Here is an 18,174-nt window from a genome sequence, read left to right as displayed (position 1 = left end):
CGCGCACCGACGCACCACCTGTCAAGCCATGTTGTGGCGGCATCTCATATAAAGTAGAGGAAGATGGGCACGGATGTTAACCCAGGGCCAATCTTCCTCAGCAAAAAGAGGAGGATTGGCATTGGATGTTAGCTCACTGCTGATCTTCCTCACAAAAAAAATAATAATAATAATAAACTTATTAATAGTAACGTAAGTTTATGAAAAATAATTATATCTTCCCAAACAAAATAAATTAGTGACAAGTGTGACACTATTTCACATTTTTGCAAATCTCTAATGTCTGGCTCAATAGATGATAGACAGAGTCTCCTAAGTGTCTCCGCATTCAATCTATTACACAATATGTTATTCTGGGTGAAGTCTGTGAAGAAAATCCAGCCTTAAACAGACATGAAACTGGAAAAAGGAGGAGTATTTTGGTAGCCTTTTCAGATAATTGTGATACTCTTCTTTGATACGACACCAAAACTCAACAAATAGCCATTTCTAAAAGATTAGTTGCAATGTGAAATCTGAAACCATGTCAATGAAATTTTGCACTGTGTAACCTCCAGAACTTTACATTAAACTCCATTCTTTTACAGAGTATCTTGCACTTGGAATGGATCTTTCATCAATGTATGATTTTTTAACATTTGGCCATTTGGACAATATTTGTTGACTGAGTTATGCAGATATTCCAAACGTTGACACATTTTACAATATCAATTTACAGGGGTCAGCCTGGTGGGATAGCAGTTAAGTTCGCGCACTCTGCTTTGGCGGCCCAGGGTTCACTGGTTCAGATCCTAGGCACAGACCAACGCACCACTTGTCAAGCCATGCTGTGGTGGTGTCCCATATAAAGCAGAGGAAGATGGGCACGGATGTTAGCCCACGGCCAATCTCCCTCGGCAAAAAGAGGAAGATTGGTTATGGATGTTAGCTCAGGGCTGATCTTCCTCACAAAAAAAAAAGTCACATTCATATCAAAATGTCACCAATTTTAACAGAAATGGCTGTCAAGACATAATAGAAATGGCTCTCAAGATGTAACAGAAGCTGTCAAGATCACAGTGGTGAATACAAGTTTTCCAAAATTCTAATTTTTGCTCAAGAGCTCAAATTTTATGTCACTAGTTTTCTATGAAGTGACAGACTGACTTAGTTCATTTTCAACAAAATGGCTGACAAATACCCATAACCATAGTTTGTCAGGTGTTCTTTTAAGTAAAAATGGTGTTCCATGGAAAAAGTGGCTAGTTTAGCTTGCAATAAAACAATCATACAAGTGTTTTTCCTTAAGACAACTATTCCAATGTGCAGCAAAAGTGCTTTACGCCTACATTCCACTCAAGGTCAAGATTTCCAACAAGAAATAATAATTTTTGCTGCTTCATTAAAGACAGTCCTTGGCACTGCAAGTGTGTGGTGGTGAAGAACACAAAGACTAACAGTACAGCTGGGGGCCACTCCCTTGATGCATTCTAAGGCAACAGCAGTTTTCCCATCACTGCTTTTGCACTATCAGTGCATATGTCAACACAGTGAGAAAAGCCAACAGTGTCCTAGTATTATCAGGAAAACAGTTTTGACCTCGTGGACCCTCTGAAAGGGAGCCACAGACCACACTTTGAGAACCACTGCTAATACACTGTTAAGCACTTTGATTTTTTAATTTTATAATATACCTTGGAAATTTTCCTACCTCAGTACATAGAGAGCTTCTTTACTCTTTTCGAAGGTGTTCCATTGTCACAGACAGACCATCAATACATCAGTCCCTTACTGGTGGGCACTTGGCTAATTTCTCATCCTTTGCTATTATAACAATTAATAACTTTGTATGTATGCAATTTCATACAAAGGAAAGGGCTGTATATCTGTAGAATAAGTTACCAGAAGTTGAAATGCTAGGTCAAAAGATATATGTATTAATTATTTTCACAGATATTGCCAAAATGCCCTTCGTAGAAATTTTCTCAATTTATATCCTACAAGATGGTGAGGATCTTTTTCTATTCATTCAGCTGTTCACTTGGTGGGTCCTATAATCTAAAATCTTATATCCTCCAATTCTGGAAAATTCTTCATTATTTCCTAGAAATTTTCTTCCATATCATTTTACTTGTTCTTTCTGGAATGCCTATATTAATTAATCCTTGAAAAATATTTTTTATTCGTATTTTCCATCATCTTCATTTGACTCCCCTATTTCAGACACTTCCTCAACTTTGTCTTCCAACATTTATTTTTATTTATTTCAGTTACTATATTTTGTAATGTCCAAGAGGCCTTTTTTATTTTAATTGTTTTCACTAGCATTCTGTTCTCATGTATGGATGCAGTCTCTAACCTATCTCTAAGGGTACTAATTTTTGTGTGTGTGTGAGGAAGATCAGACTTGAGCTAACATCTGTTGCCAATCCTCCTCTTTTTGCTGAGGAAGATTGGCTCCGGGCTAACATCCATGCCCATCTTCCTCCACCTTACATGCGACACCGCCACACCATGGCCTGACAAGCAGTTCTCCAGTCTGCGCCTGGGATCCGAACCTGTGAACCCCGGGGCGCCAAAGCGGAGCATGCGAACTTAACCACTATGCCAACGGGCCGGCCCTAAGCGTACTAATTTTTTAAATAAGTTTTCTTTTCTTTGGATTCATGCTGTCCCTCCAGATTCAGTCTTTCTGTTTTTAGCCTTATGTTTCCATCCTTCCACTCCACCCGAGTTCTCTGAGATTTAGGTCTCTGAGGGTACAGTCACCCTCATCTCATCAGAATCTCTGACTGCACGCACTTTTACACCTGCTCTGCTAGAGCAGGCATCACTCTTCCATTCTCTTTGTTTTCCAGACATTTATTGAAATCTCTCACCTACCGAACATTTATTCTTATTTTATTTGCCTTTGTGGACTTATACCTTTTCATTCCTTTACTACCTTAGTGGGGTTTCAGGATGTGGGAGAAATAAATAATATGTAAACAATCTGATTTCACTTTTTAACTAGTCCTTCCTCAATTCTTAAAAATAATTACATTTGTGGACAAATATATACATATCATACTATATTATCCAGCCAAGCTTAAATATCACTTAAATAGATGCATTACAAATTTTTTTATTATTCAGTTTTGTACACCTCTATTATACACATACGTAAGAGACTAAGTCGGCCATGGAAAGCAACAGATCTTTCAATAACAAGAACATTTTTAAAAGAAAAGAAAAAGAGGGGCCAGCCCGGTGGCGCAAGTGGTTAAGTGCGTACACGCCGCTGTGGTGGCCCAGGGCTCGCCGGTTCGGAACCCCGGAACGCACCGACGCACCGCTTGTCAAGCCATGATGTGGCGGCGTCCCATTATAAAGTGGAGGAAGATGGGCATGGATGTTAGCCCAGGGCCGGTCTTCCTCAACAAAAAGAGTAGAATTTGCAGATGTTAGCTCAGGGCAGATCTTCCTCACCAAAAAAAAAACAGAAAAGAAAAAGAATTAAGAAAAAAATACCAGCCTACCTTGGAGAACCATGCGGATTTGTGCCAGAGGCAGCAGTAGATGTCAGATTCTGCTCTATGCGCTGATAATTCCTTATCTGAGTAGGAACTGGAATTGGTGCTGTTTCACTGTGAGGCGACATAGCAGGCTGACACTGCCTGCAACCATATTTTATTGAAAAAGGAAAGAAATCCAAGTAAGACCATTTTTCTTTCATTTGACTTGTTGGTAATATTTAGAGAAAAATCTAGAAAACACCAAATGATCACTTCTGTATGTGAATAAGAAATGATCATCTTAAAATATATATATAAAGCCAAAAAATCACACTTGTCATTTAAAGAACTCTCCTGACATTCATATGCATATTGAGGACTAAGAAGTCTAACAAGAAACTAGAAAAACATTCCTCTACAAAAATAGGTCGGCAAAACTCAGTTTCCGCTGACATTCTGCTATTCATTACTATGTGAGAGAAAAAAATATTTCTAGGAAAATATGCTGGGTAAAAGAACAGGAAGCTCAAGAGCAAAGACAACTGGAATGTTTACAAAAGTTAAGAATGCAGTAAACGTTCCCAAGGAACTCTGACTTTTATGAAGACTGAGAATACACTGCACAACTTGCAAAGCATATAACTGATCTGAGGTCCACATTTTCAAGCGTTAGTATTTGGTTTCTTTAATAGCCTCTTTCCTTGCTTTTCATAATTTCAGAAATCGTGTATCCTAGGATGACTTTAATTCAACTTACAACATATCTTGAAACATCAGGGACATTACTGGCCTTAAGAAACATGACTTATTTCATTCTTCTGCCCTTCTATAATTCTAAAAAAGCCACACAAATCTCCCACTCTTTCCCAATTACAACATTACAGATATAAAGAGATCATATATTTACTTATCCAAACTAAAGTGTCATTTTAGAACTTTTTGAACTATTAGAGTATTTCATGTGTAAATAAAAAGAGAATCTTCTCTGTAACAGAGATGTTAGTTGCTTTCCCAATATCTATTCACCCACTGTTTCTTACTAACAAAACTCAAATTTTATGGAAGGTAGTGATTTTCCCAGTTAAATTATGACGTATCCCAGACTCCCTAGCAGCCATGAGTAGTCATATGTGTGTCTTGGTCAGTGAGACATAAGTGGAAGTCTTCTATCCATTCATCTTCCTTCCTCCCACCCGGAATGTGGGTATGCCTGCTGGAGCTTCAGCAGCTACCTTGGAACCACGAAGAAAAGGCCAAAAGAATTGGAGACACTTAATTTCCTTGAGCCACAGAAACGAAAGCAACAACTATTTATCTTGACTTCTCTTCATGCAAGAAAACTAAATCTTAGCGTTCAACTACACTATGTTCAGCCACCCTGTTGTTTGTAGCCAAGTGGAATTCCTAATTGATACACCATTTAGTGTGCTTCTATGAGCTCTCTCTCTATTTTTCATTTAGGTAATTCCATTAAGTATCCTTTAAATACAATGATTTATGTTTTTCATATCTACACATCTGATTGTGAAATTTATCTACAACCTGAAAACAAAACAAAACACTTCTACTACTGGAAACTAAACAGCTCTACAAGACTTCACTAAACAAGATTTCTCTAACACAGGCCTGACAGCCTAAGTTCCTCAAAAACAGAACAACCAGCACAGCCATCAAGTATGAGAATATGAATAAACAAATGCTGTCTTTCTACTGTCTCAATTTAACAGGTAAATAAAGAGTTGGTGAAGTAAGTACCTCTGGGAATTTTTTTTTTCATCTTATACATTGTCAAGTTCTAATATTTTTCCTGTACCTGTTAATCAACAAAGGGAAATAAAGACTCTGGATAAAGATAACCTAAGAAGTAAACTTAGCAACCTCATAATCCTAAGCACCTCTCTCAAGGAATCCTAAGCATCCACCTGGCTTCTCTAACGACTCTGGTTCCCCCACCGCCCAGCATATCAGGAGATGAACAGCCAGGGCAGGTGTTCTGTAAATACTGTCTCAGATGGTATCTGGACAGCACCTTCAAGCAGGCTTGCTGAGTCTACAAAGTCTTCTCTGGACAAATTCCCAGAGCTCCAGCTAGCTAGGACCACTGCAGCCACTTTTCTGCACCAATATTTAACCACCATCCGACTCCCTAAGCCCAAGGTGAGGAAAGGGAAGGTCTATGCATGCCCTGAGTCTCCAGCATGTCCTCCTCACCTCCACTAGGTCCTGTAGTTCAGAGGATTCTCTACGTGGAAAGTCATCTTCGCCCTGCATGGAAGACTAAGCAGTCTGCCCACACAGTAACACAATCATATGTCATTCTATCTACCCCCACAAATGCTGAGAGGAAGACACAAATGCAAAAGGACAGATGAAGGACTAGAAGGCCTTCAGGCCTACAGCTGCAGACAGAAAGCAGGTGACAGGTCCAGCAAGAAAGTGGTTAGTGTCTGTGGAGAGGCCATCACAGACATAGGAATCCACTCAGAGAAGACACACCCTAATACACCACAGGCTGTGCACACAGTTGGCCTACATCAATGGCTGGTAACAACTCATCTTCTAAATTCTGATATCCTAAAACTAAAAAAAAAAAACAAACAAAGAATAAGAAGAAAAAACATAAGTAGATAAAAATAACAAGAAAAAAATAAAACAAAAACATTTTTAAACATTAAAAAAAACCTTTCCTATCCTAACTCCTATGGCTGTGCCTATTTTTTGTCTGGATGCACAAAATGCATCGATTTTGTGGAATGGATATCATGCTCCCTGCAAGTACTGAAGACCGTCATATGGGTAGTGAAGGAATTACCACTAAGAGCTTCTTTAGGTGAAAATGCACTTATTGGTGAAGGAAAGAAAAGGTAAAGAATTACACCAAAGGAAGAGAAGCTGAGAAAAGAGCCAAAGACAACTCAAGAAGAAAACATGGCAGCAAATCAAAAGACGTGGAAACGTGGAAATATACAATTCCCATATTTAAAACACATCCTGAGAGAAAGGCAGCAAAACAAGTCTGTAAAAAATTTGCTTATCCCCAGGGTTCCTAAACTGTGCACCAAGGGACTCCAGGCTGCCACTACTGCTCAAAGGGGTGCCCTGGGGTACATCAGGAGGAGAAGGGATAGCTTTTTTTTTTTTGCTGGGAAAGATTCACCCTGAGCTAACATCTGTTGCCAATCTTCCTCTTTTTCCTTTTTCCCTCCCTCTGAGCCCCAGTACATAGTTGTATATTCTAGTTGTAAGTCCTTCTAGTTCTTGTATGTGAGCTGCTGCCACAGCATGGCTACTGACAGACGGGTGGTATGGTTCCACGCCTGGGAACTAAACCTGGGACACCAAAGCAGAGTGCGCTGAACTTTAACCACTAAGCCATTGAGACTGGTCCTACAATAAATTTTTTAAGTCAACATACAGACACTTTGAAAACTCCTACTACCAATGCAAACTAAAATTGCTATAAGTTGTTCGGGAAGAACTACTTAACAAATGGAACTGTTAGGTATTTCTATTAGTGTAGAGGCATCACTAAAAATTACTGAGACACTAAGAGAACTTCTAACTTTACATATTTTACTGATAAACTACCACATAGTTCCAAAATTCCTGGTCCCAAATACGGATTTTTTTCCCATAGCATTTTATTTTGTCTTTCCTATAAAAAATTCCTTCAAAGTGCTAAAATGCACCAACACTATTAAGAAGCATTTCAGCAAGCAATTCAACAAGATTTCATGAGTACCTGGCAAACTTTCATGAGTAACCTAGTAGGCATGTATTATCCAGCTGGCATTCAATGAAAGGTCAGTAAACTAGTCAATAATGTCAAGAAGAAGTATGATTTTCTAAACCTGTTTTAGAGACAGATGAAACGAAAACCTCAAGAGAGATGGTACTAACTTGGTTGGGCATTTCACTACTAACATAGCTAAGAAAAATAGGAGATCCATTTAAGTGTGGCTCACAATAGTGTCTAATTATCTTTTACACCACACTGTAAATCCATTCTTACACTCTTAACCTAAGCATTGCTTTCCTGAAATGGCAGGCTAAATTTGTGCCCAGAAATGCCAAAGTACTGCACGCCAAAAACCTGAGCTCCTAAGATAATAAGAGGCTGTCATTAACAACGAACAACATGTACATACATTTCCCTCAATATCTGTGCCCCAATAGATGCTAGAAAGCAAAATTCTGTATCCTGAGGTTTATTTTCCTAACATATTATTATAAGACTAGGATTAGTTTCCCAGGAAAATTTCTGATCCTCAGAAAAAAATTACTCATTTCACTACAATAAAACATTTCAAAGTAATTTCAGTAAAACTAAGGTTCTAAGGAAAGAATTAAATATATCATGACTAAAATTACTTAAACCAATATATGAAATGATAGCTATCGGGAGATGGAGATACAAAATCTTAATGAGAGAGACTGTCACAGTGCAGCCCCAGTGAAAAGCTACTACACTGCAACGCTGTTACAACAGCCCTCCCAACTTCCTCTTCCCCTCTACAGAGTTTCTCCCCACTTGCTGCTGGCGAACTTGCATGTGGCTCACCATGGTTGCAGATTCCAAACTGCAATTCTTTGCTGAGCCCAAGAAAAACCACTTTTGCTGAAGAAAGAACTAGCTGTCTATTCGTTTAAGGTCAATAGCATAATTTTTAATATTCTTTTTATATTTCTGTTTTCACTACACTGAATATCTCGCGGTAGAGTGTATTTTTTTTTCCCCAAAATATTCAGGACTTCTCCCTAGACCCATTTCTACACTCCCTGGTGTACTCCCAGCCACAACCCCTGGGAAGCAGGTTGAAAGAACAGCTCCCATTTGGGACACACTGTTCTCAAAGTAGAACAGACTGATAACAGAACAGAAGTTTCCAGGGCTATTATGTAGTTCTCCACTCATTTTCCCTCCTTTGAGATCAGCATGTCCCAAATTCTTGTATAGAATCTAAGAGACAAAAGTACCAAAAAACCCCTATAAATCTATGTTAATGGGTACACAATAGATCAAGATGCAATTTGTGACATCAGTAACATAAAGCGGGGTAGGGGGGTCTGTATACTCCCTACACTCTCTACAGGAGTAGAGTTTTGTATGCAGTTTATCAGTTTAAAATAGATTGTTATAACTTGAAGATATTTTATGGAATCGCAATGGTAACCACAAAGGATATATCTATAGAATATACACAATAGGAAATGAGAAGAGAATCAAAGCATGTCACTACAAAAAAAAATCAACAAAACGCAAAGGAAGGTGGTAAGAGAGGAAACAAGGGACAAAAAAACCACAAGACATACAGAAAAGTAACAAAACGGCAATAATAAATCTCTCTCTACTAGGCTGAAAGGGAAAGGATGGAAAAAGATATTCCATGCAAATGGTAACCATAAGAGAGCACACGCGGCTATATTAATATCAGACAAAATAGACTTTCAGTCAAACACTGTTATGAGACATAAAAGGACATTATACAATGATAAAAGGACTGATTAACAAGATATAAAAGTTATAAATATTTATGCACCAAACCTCAGCACTCCCAAATATATGAAGCAAATATTGACAGAATTAAAGGGAGAAACAGACAATTCTACAATAATAGTTGGAGACTTCGACACCTCACTTTCAATAATGGATAGAACAACCAGATGAAAGATCAATAAAGAAACAGCAGGCTTAGGCCGGCCCAGTAGTGTAGTGGTTAAGTTCACACACTCTGCTTCAGTGGCCCAGGGTTGGCAGATTTGGATCCCGGGTGCAGACCTACGCACTGCTCATCAAGCCATGATGTGGCAGCATCCCACATACAAAATAGAGGAAGACAGGCACAGATGTAAGCTCAGGGCCAATCTTCCTCACCAAAAAAAATATATATATATAAAAAAAAAAACAGAGAAAGAAACTGTGAGCTTGAACAAAACTATAGACCAACTGGACCTAACACACATATATAGAACATCCTCCCACCAACAGAAAATATACATTTTCTCAAGTGTACATGAAACACTCTCCTGGATAGACTACGTGTTAGGCCACAAAACAAATCTCGACAAATTTTAAAAGACTGAAATCATACAAAGTACCTTTTCCAATCAGAATGAATAGAAACTAGAAACCAAGAGCAGAAGGAAAACTAGAAAATCGACAAATACATAGAAACTAACACGCTTTTAAACAACCAATGGGTCAAAGAAGAAATCATAAAAGAAATCAGAAATTACCTCAAGAAAAATGAAAATGAAAACACAACATACCAAAACTTACAGGATACAATGAAAGTAGTGCTAAGACGGAAGTTTATAGCTGTAAATGCTCTCATTAAAAAAGAAAAAACTTAAATCAACAACCTAACTTTATCCCTCAAGGAACTAGAAAAACAAGAACATACCAAACCCAAAGCTAGCAGAAGGAAGGAAACAATAAAGATTATAACAGAAACAAAATCAAGAAGATAGAGGGCTAGCCCCATGGCGTAGCGGTTTACTGCACACGCTCCGCTACGGGCGCCCCGGGTTCAGATCCCAGGCGCACACCAACACGCCGCTTGTCAGGCCATGCTGTGGTGGCGTCCCACATAAAGTGGAGGAAGATGGGCACGGATGTTAGCCTAGGGTCAGTCTTCCTCAGCAAAAAGGGGAGGATTGGCATCGGATGTTAGCTCAGGGCCAGTCTTCCTCACAAAAAAAACAAAAACAAGAAGATAGAAAAACAATACAAAAAAAAAAAAATCAAAGAAACTAAGAGTTGGTATTTTTAAAAGATTAACAAATTGACAAACCATTAGCTAGATTAACTAAGAAAAAAAGAAAGAATGGGCCGGCTCCGTGGCTTAGCGGTTAAGTGTGCACGCTCTGATGCTGGCGGCCCGGGTTCGGATCCCGGGCACGCCCCAAGGCACCACTTCTCCGTCCAACCCAAGGCCGAGTCCCACGTACAGCAACTAGAAGGATGTGAACCTATGACATACAGCTATCTACTGGGGCTTTGGGGGGAAAAAATGAATAAATAAAATCTTTAAAAAAAAAAAAAAAAAGAAAGAAGACTCAGAAGCAGAAATCAAAGAAGGGACATCACAACTAATGCCACAGAAATAAAAAAGATGATAAGAGAATACTAGGAACAACTGCTTGCCAACAGACTGGATAACCTAGAAGAAATGGATAAATTCCTACAAAGACACAACCTACCAAGACTGGATCATGAAGGAAAATATCTGAACAGATCCATAACTAGTAAAAAGACTGAATCAGTAATCAAAAACGTCCCAACAAAGAAAATCCCAGGACCAGATGGCTTCACCAGTGAATTCTACCAAACACCTAAAAAATTAACGCCAACAGTCATCAAACTCTTCCAAAACATAAAGAGAACACTCCCAAACTCATTTCATGAGTTCGGCATTACCTTAATACCAAGACATAGATACTACAAGAAAAGAAAACTACAGAACAATATGCCTAGTGAAATTTGATGCAAAAATCCTCAACAAAATACTAGCAAACTGAATTCAAAAGCACATTAAAAGGATCATACACCAAGACCAAATGGGATTTATAATACACCACAGTAACAGAAAGGACAAAAACCACATCATCATCTCAATTGATGCAGAAAAAGCATTTGAAAAAATCCAACACTCTTTCATAATAAAAACACTCAATAAACTAGGACTAGAAGGAAATTATCTCAACATAATAAAGGCCATATATGAAGAGCCCACAGCTAACATCATATTTAATGGTGAAAGATTGAAAGCCTTTTGTCTATGATCAGGAACAAGACAAGAAGGTCCCCTCTCACCACTTTTTTTTTTTTTTTTTTTTGTGAGGAAGATCAGCCCTGAGCTAACATCTGTCGCCAATCCTCCTCTTTTGCTGAGGAAGACTGGCCCTGGGCTAACATCCGTGCCCATCTTCCTCCACTTTATATGGGACACCACCACAGCATGGCTTGACAAGCTGTGTGTCCGTGCGGCCCCAGGATCCAAACCCTGGGCCGCCGCAGCAGAGCGCACGCACTTAACTGCTACACCACCAGGCCAGCCCCTCACCACTTCTATTCAACATACAAGTCCTAGCCAGGCCAATTAAGCAAGGAAAAGAAATAAAAGGCATTCAAATAGGAAAGGAAGAAGTGAAATTATCTGTTCACAAATAATATGATCTTAAATGTAGAAAGAATAAAATACTTAAGAATAATCTAACTAAGGAGATGAAAGATTGCTGAAAACTACAAAACTTTGCTGAAAGAAATTAAAGAAGACAGCCTGTGTTTGTGGATTGAAAGATTTAATATTGTTAAGATGGCAATATTACCCAAAGTGATCTAAACAGATGAGTGTAATCCCTATCAAAAACCCAATGGCATTTTTTGCAGAAATAGACAAATCTATCCTAAAATTCATATGGAATTTGCAGGGACTCTGAACAGTCAAAACAATCTTGGAAAAGAAGAACAAAACTGGAGGTCTCACACTTCCTTATTTCGAAATATATTACAAAGCTACAATAATCAAAACAGTGTGGTACTAGCATAAAGATAGACATATAGGGGCTGGCCCAGTTGCATAGTGGTTAAGTTTGTGCACTCCGCTTCAGCCACCCAGGGTTCACAGGTTCAGATCCTGGGCACGGACCTACACACCACTTATCAACCCATGCTGTGGCAGGCATCCCACATATAAAGTAGAGGGAGATGGGCACAGATATTAGCCCAGGGCCAATCTTCCTCAAGCAAAAAGAGGAGGATTGGCAACAGATGTTAGCTCAGGACTAATCTTTCTCACCAAAAAAAAATAATAATAAAATAAAGTAAAAAATAAATTAAAAAAAAAAAAGATAGACATATAGACCAATATAGAATACAGAGCCCAGAAACAAATCCTTGCATAAATGGACAAATGGTCTTCGACAAGGTGCCAACACCACTCAATGGGGAAAGGACAGTCTCTTCAGCAAATCGTGTTGGCAAACTGGATATCCATATGCAAATAAATGACGTTGGACCCTTACCTTACACCATATACAAAAATTAACTCAAAATGAATTAGATCTAAAAATAAGACCCGAGGGGCTGGCCCCATGGCTTAGCAGTTAAGTGTGCGTGCTCTGCTACTGGCGACCCAGTTTCGGATCCTGGGCGCGCACGGATGCACCGCTTCTCCAGCCATGCTGAGGCCGCGTCCCACATACAGCAACTAGAAGGATGAGGCAACTATGACATACAACTATCTACTGGGGCTTTGGGGAAAAAAAAAAGGAGGATTGGCAATAAATGTTAGCTCAGAGCCAGTCTTCCTCAGCAAAAAGAGGAGGATTAGCATGGATGTTAGCTCAGGGCTGATCTTCCTCAAAAAATAAAAAAATAATAATAATAAAAATAAGACCCCAAACTATATAACTCCTAGAAGAAAACACAGGAGAAAAGCTTTGTGACATTGAATTAGGCAATGATTTCTTCAATATGACAACAAAAACACAAGCAAACAAAATGAAAAACAGACAAATGGGACTATCAAATTTTAAAACTTCTGTGCTCATAGGACACATCAACAGAGTGAAAAGACAACCTGTGGAATGGGAGACAATATTTGTAAATCATATATCTGATAAACAGTTAATATCCAAAATATATAAAGCAATCCTACAACCCAACAACAACAAAAAACCTGATTAAAAAATGGGCAAAGGGGCCGGCCCCGTGACGTAGTGGTTAAGTGCACGCGCTCCACTGCTGGAGACCCGGGTTCGGATCCCGGGCGCGCACCAACGCACTGCTTGTCAGGCCATGCTGTGGCGGCATCCCACATAAAGTGGAGGAAGATGGGCACGGATGTTAGCTCAGGGCCAGTCTTCCTCAGCAAAAAGAGGAGGATTGGCACGGATGTTAGCTAAGGGCTGATCTTCCTCACAAAAAAAAAAAAAAAATGGGCAAAGGACTTGAATAGACAATTTCTCCAAATATGATATACAAACGACCATTTTCATATACTATGAAAATATGCTCAAAATCACTAATTGTTAGAGAAAGGCAAATCAAAACCACAATGAGATACAGGCATACCTTGTTTTTATTGCTTTTCGCTTTATTACACTCCACAAATATCATGTTTTTTACAAATCAAAAGTTTGTGGCAAGTCTATCAGTGCCATTTTTCCAACAACATTTGCTCACTTCGTGTCTCTGTCACATTTTGGTAATCCTCACAATATTTAAAACTTTTTCATTATTATTACATTTGTTATGGTCATCTGTGATCAGTGATCTTTGATGTTACTATTGTTAACAAGGATCAAGGATCTCAAGGATCAGATGATGGTTAGTATTTTTTAGCAATAAAGTATTTTTAATTAAGTTATGTACACTGTTTTTTTAGACATAATGCTACTACACTTAATAGACTACAGTATTGTGTAACCATAACTTTTATATGCACAGGAAACCAAAACTCGCTTGTGACTCGCTTTATTGCGGTGGTCTAGAATTGAAACTGCAACAGCTCTGAGAAACGCCTGTATTGCCTCACACCCATTAAGGTACCTATTACCAAAAAAAACAGAAAATAACACGTGTTGACCAGGATGTGGAGAAACTGGATCTCTTGTGCACTGTTGCTAGGAATGTAAAATGATGCAGTCGCTGTGGAAAACAGTATGGCGGCTCCTCAAACTATTATAAATAGGATTAATTACCATAGGATCCAGCAACCCCACTTTTGGGTATCTATCCAAAAGAATTGAAAGTAGGGTCTCGAACAGACATTTGCACATTCACATTCATAGCAGTATTATTCACAATAGCCAAGAGGTGGAAGCAACCCAAGTGCCCATCGACAGATGAATGGATAAACAAAATGCGGTATAGACACAGAATGGAATATTATTCAGCCTTAAGAAGAAAATTCTGACACATGCTACAACATAGATGAACCTTGAAGACGTTATGCTTAGTGAACTAAGCTAATCACAAAACAACATATATCGTATGATTCTCCTTATATGAGGTATCCAAAATAGTCCAAGTCATAGAAACAGAAAGTAGAATGGTGGTTTATCAGTGCCTGGGGGCAGGGGGAAAAGGGGAGTGTTGTTACATAATGAGTTCTGAGTTTCCGTTTTGCAAGATGAAAAAGTTCTGGAGATCTGGTGCACAATACTGTGAATATACTTAATACTACTGAACTGCAAAGTTAAAAAATAGTTAAGACGGCAAATTTTACGTTTTTTACCATAATTAAAAAAAATTTTTTTAAAGAAATGATTAAATTCTGAAACAAATAAAATAAATTTTAGAATCAAGAACATAGTCAAAGTTCTATAACTTTACTTGCAAAAAAGCCCAAAATATGAAAATCTTTCAGTTAAAGATATGTAAACATACCCTCCACACATCAAGAACTCATTTGAAGCACGTTTGCCAACAGTTCCCACTGGCATATCATCTAAAGGAGAAAGAGAAAAACTACAGTCAGTTCTGCTATACCACCTGCTTAAAAAACATAAATTGTTCCAACATGATTATTAGAAAACAATCTGAGCACAACACAAATTTACCATTTGCTTATGATACAATTTTGTACATGAGTAACAACAGGTGAATACAGAACATTTCACCCAGCTGAATTTAAAGGCTGCAACCCTTTCAATGCCCACTTCCATAAGCAAACATTAGGCCTTTTCAAGGTAAAGTGGCATATTTATTGCAGTGTTTACGCATTTCTTCACCATTTAACATGTGCAAAAACTTTGCTACTGTTTTTATCATGTTCCTTCTAATGTATCACTGACAAACGTTTTGAGTGTTGTGCCCCTAATCCCAATTTGCCCATAAACTCTGTGGTTTTTATTGAACAATTTTACAGAGTGTGGTGATTTCTGGGAACACATATGTCACATTCTAGCACAACTGACTGTAAACAAATTCTAGTTCCCTCTAACATTGAAGCAACCCCGTGCTCCTGCATAACACTTTCTTATGTCTTGAATGGGCTGTTGAACAAGATATCATGGAAGTTGGGGCCTCTCCGACACAGCAGCACATGCCACAGGCCATCTTCACCTACTCCTACATCATCTGTATACAGGAAGAGAGAACAGCTCAGAATGCAGGGGTCCCTCATTCCTTGTCACTCTTATATCCACTATCACACTGCCCTGTGTGATTTTAAATGGCTATAAAGGTATAATTAAAATGTGTTGATGTGAAATAGCTGTGTTGACCAAATAATATAAATTTTAAAAAATAAAACAAACTATGCTGTAAACCTACACTCAAAAAGGGAAAAAACAATCACAAATATCCCTTTGAATGGGCCTAAATGGGAACTAAGAAAAGCATTTACAGTTGTGCATCACTTAACGACAGGATATGTTCTGAGAAATGTGTCGTTAGGTGATTTCATCATTGTGCAAATATCATAGAGTGTACTCACACTAACCTAGATGGTATAGCTATACACCTAGGCTATATGGTACTAATCTTACGAGACCACTATCATACATGCTGTTGGTCATTGCTGAAACATCATTATGAGGTGCATGACTATATTTTAGCATATCTCAGGTCTCTGCTCTCAGGAGCTTACATTCTATCAGTGAAAGAAGGTAATAATGTCAGGGAGTGATAAGAGGTATAAAGGAAAATAAATCAGGGTAAGGAGATAAAGAGAAGTGGGGCAAAGAAGGAATCTATTTTAAAGACAATAGTTGCCTATAGGATAATGGAGGAAACAGGGTATACGGGGCAGGGATAGAAGCTAGATTTCACTAAGTGTACTTAGCTTTGAGTTTGGAACCATACATAATTATGAAACAAAATTAAATCAAAAGAAAAGAACAATCCCTAGAAATCAAAAGTAGAATGAAGCAAGGAACCTAACCACGTATCAACTTGGTAGTATAATCACCACAGAATTCTTTCCAGTGACTTCAGAACCCAGTAATTTGATTGGACATCCCTAATGGGATTATCCTAAGGACAAAAAGACCCCCAAAAAAGTTTTTAATGGTTTTTAGTAATTATATTGTTATTTTGATACCATATTGTCATTTTGAAACTATAGAGAAAGAAAGAAGGAGAGAAAACAGAAAAGCCTAAACTCACAAGGGCAAAAAATACAGAAAAGTCAACAGCCACAAAAATTTGGAAGCTAGAAAGTTGATACAAGTGGTATTTGACCTAGCAGAAGGATACCCCAGAGTACATCAACTTATATCACAGATTAACAAAAGGCTGAGTAATTAGCAGTACCAGATAACTATCAAAATGGCATTAAGGGCAGGACTGAAAGAATTCTTTTAAAGTCAATTTGGAAGTAGTTAGAATTTCATATCCTTTCCCCAGCTCCATGCAGACAGGCAACACCCATCCCCCCACTAGAGGAAAAGACTGGATGTTTATACTCAGGACAGAATAAAACAGAGGGTCTCTGGACTGCAGAACACCAGGCAGAGATGAAGGCAGCAGTATACAGTGAGAAACAGACGGAGGGGAGAGGGGTTAGTAAGTGAAATTTTACACACTGACTATGGAGACCCCCAGCCTTCTTCCTCTATTTGACTCCCCCACATAGTATCAGGTATATACTCTTTAGGCAGAGGACTGGCTAAGTCTTCTCTGGGGCATCTGAGCAGTCCTTCAAAAAGGAAGCAGTCCAAGGCAATGACTCAGCCGCATCACCCAGTGTAGAGGCTCACTGTCCACAAGACCCGCCATCTACAAAGCTTTCAAAACAAAGTTTTAATTTTCCATTCTTAATTATGAGCATACGACAATCATCAAACATCCAAGGAAAGACTCTAAAATGAACACCAGACTCCAAAACAAACTGGGAGACAAAAAAGAACTAAACAAATATTTTTCAAGGAAAAGTTAAAAAATATATAATTAATTAATGTCCTCAGAGCTAAAACAAAATACTGCACCCTGAAATAAGAACAATACTCAGATGGGGAAAAAAAGAGCCTCTGAAAATTAAAAATGAGAGCATAAATGAAAAACTCAATAGAAGAGTTAGAAGAAAACAAAGGAAATTTCCCTAAAAGAGTAATAAGACAAAAAGATGGAAAATCAGACAAAAAGATAAGAAAATCGGAGGAGCGTACTCAGGTATTTGTTATATTATTACTTTTAAATCGTATAGATGTTCTAAATATCTTAAATGGAGACTTCTAGTTCCTGGTTTCACATGTAAGGAGCTTGGAAGTCAACGTTTCATTCTAATAACAAGTAAAAAGCTGAACAGACTGAAAAATCAACAACTCTTCTTGGATCCAAAAGAGGGGGGAAGACGCAGGGCAAACCAACGCCCCCAAGACTGGAGACAGACAGGCCAATACAGGGAGTCGTGCCTTACCTGAGAAGAGACTCACCGTCGGAAACCAGAGTAGAAAAATCCAAACTGTAATTGACAATTTGCTGGAGGCTCATTGTGGTCAACTCTGAGAGTTAAAAACTCTAGGAGGACCCAGTCGTATACAAGGGCTCACAATATTGTCAGCAGACTTACCTCCAGGAGCTCAATCAGATCTCACAGTAAATATCAGAGAAAAATCTCTTCCTGCTTCTGGCAGGGGGAGGGGAAAAGGAACTATTTTTTAAAATGTCAGAACATTCTGTTCTGCACAAGGCCTGCCCTCAGGGGAAACTAGTTAACCAGAGCTTCATCTTCTGGGGTTAAAACTCAGA

General features: G+C 38.5%; 1 protein-coding gene across 6 annotated transcripts in view; it reads right to left on the bottom strand.

The window, feature by feature from the left end:
- The window catches only part of ULK2 (unc-51 like autophagy activating kinase 2), a 93,040-nt gene that overhangs the window by 22,986 nt on the left and 51,880 nt on the right, over positions 1 to 18,174 (bottom strand). For all 6 annotated transcript variants that reach the window (XM_058559636.1, XM_058559639.1, XM_058559641.1 and 3 more), the window contains 2 exons: positions 14,869 to 14,929; positions 3,498 to 3,635 (listed from right to left, as the gene is read on the bottom strand). In XM_058559636.1, the coding sequence (XP_058415619.1) occupies positions 3,498 to 3,635; positions 14,869 to 14,929 (199 nt within the window). The remainder of the gene's footprint in view (positions 1 to 3,497; positions 3,636 to 14,868; positions 14,930 to 18,174) is intronic.

Source organism: Diceros bicornis, chromosome 18 (genome assembly GCF_020826845.1).
Source record: "Diceros bicornis minor isolate mBicDic1 chromosome 18, mDicBic1.mat.cur, whole genome shotgun sequence".
NCBI classification, from domain to species: Eukaryota; Metazoa; Chordata; class Mammalia; order Perissodactyla; family Rhinocerotidae; genus Diceros; species Diceros bicornis.
Note: the sequence above shows the minus strand (reverse complement) of the source record. Positions and strands in the feature narration are given on the sequence as shown.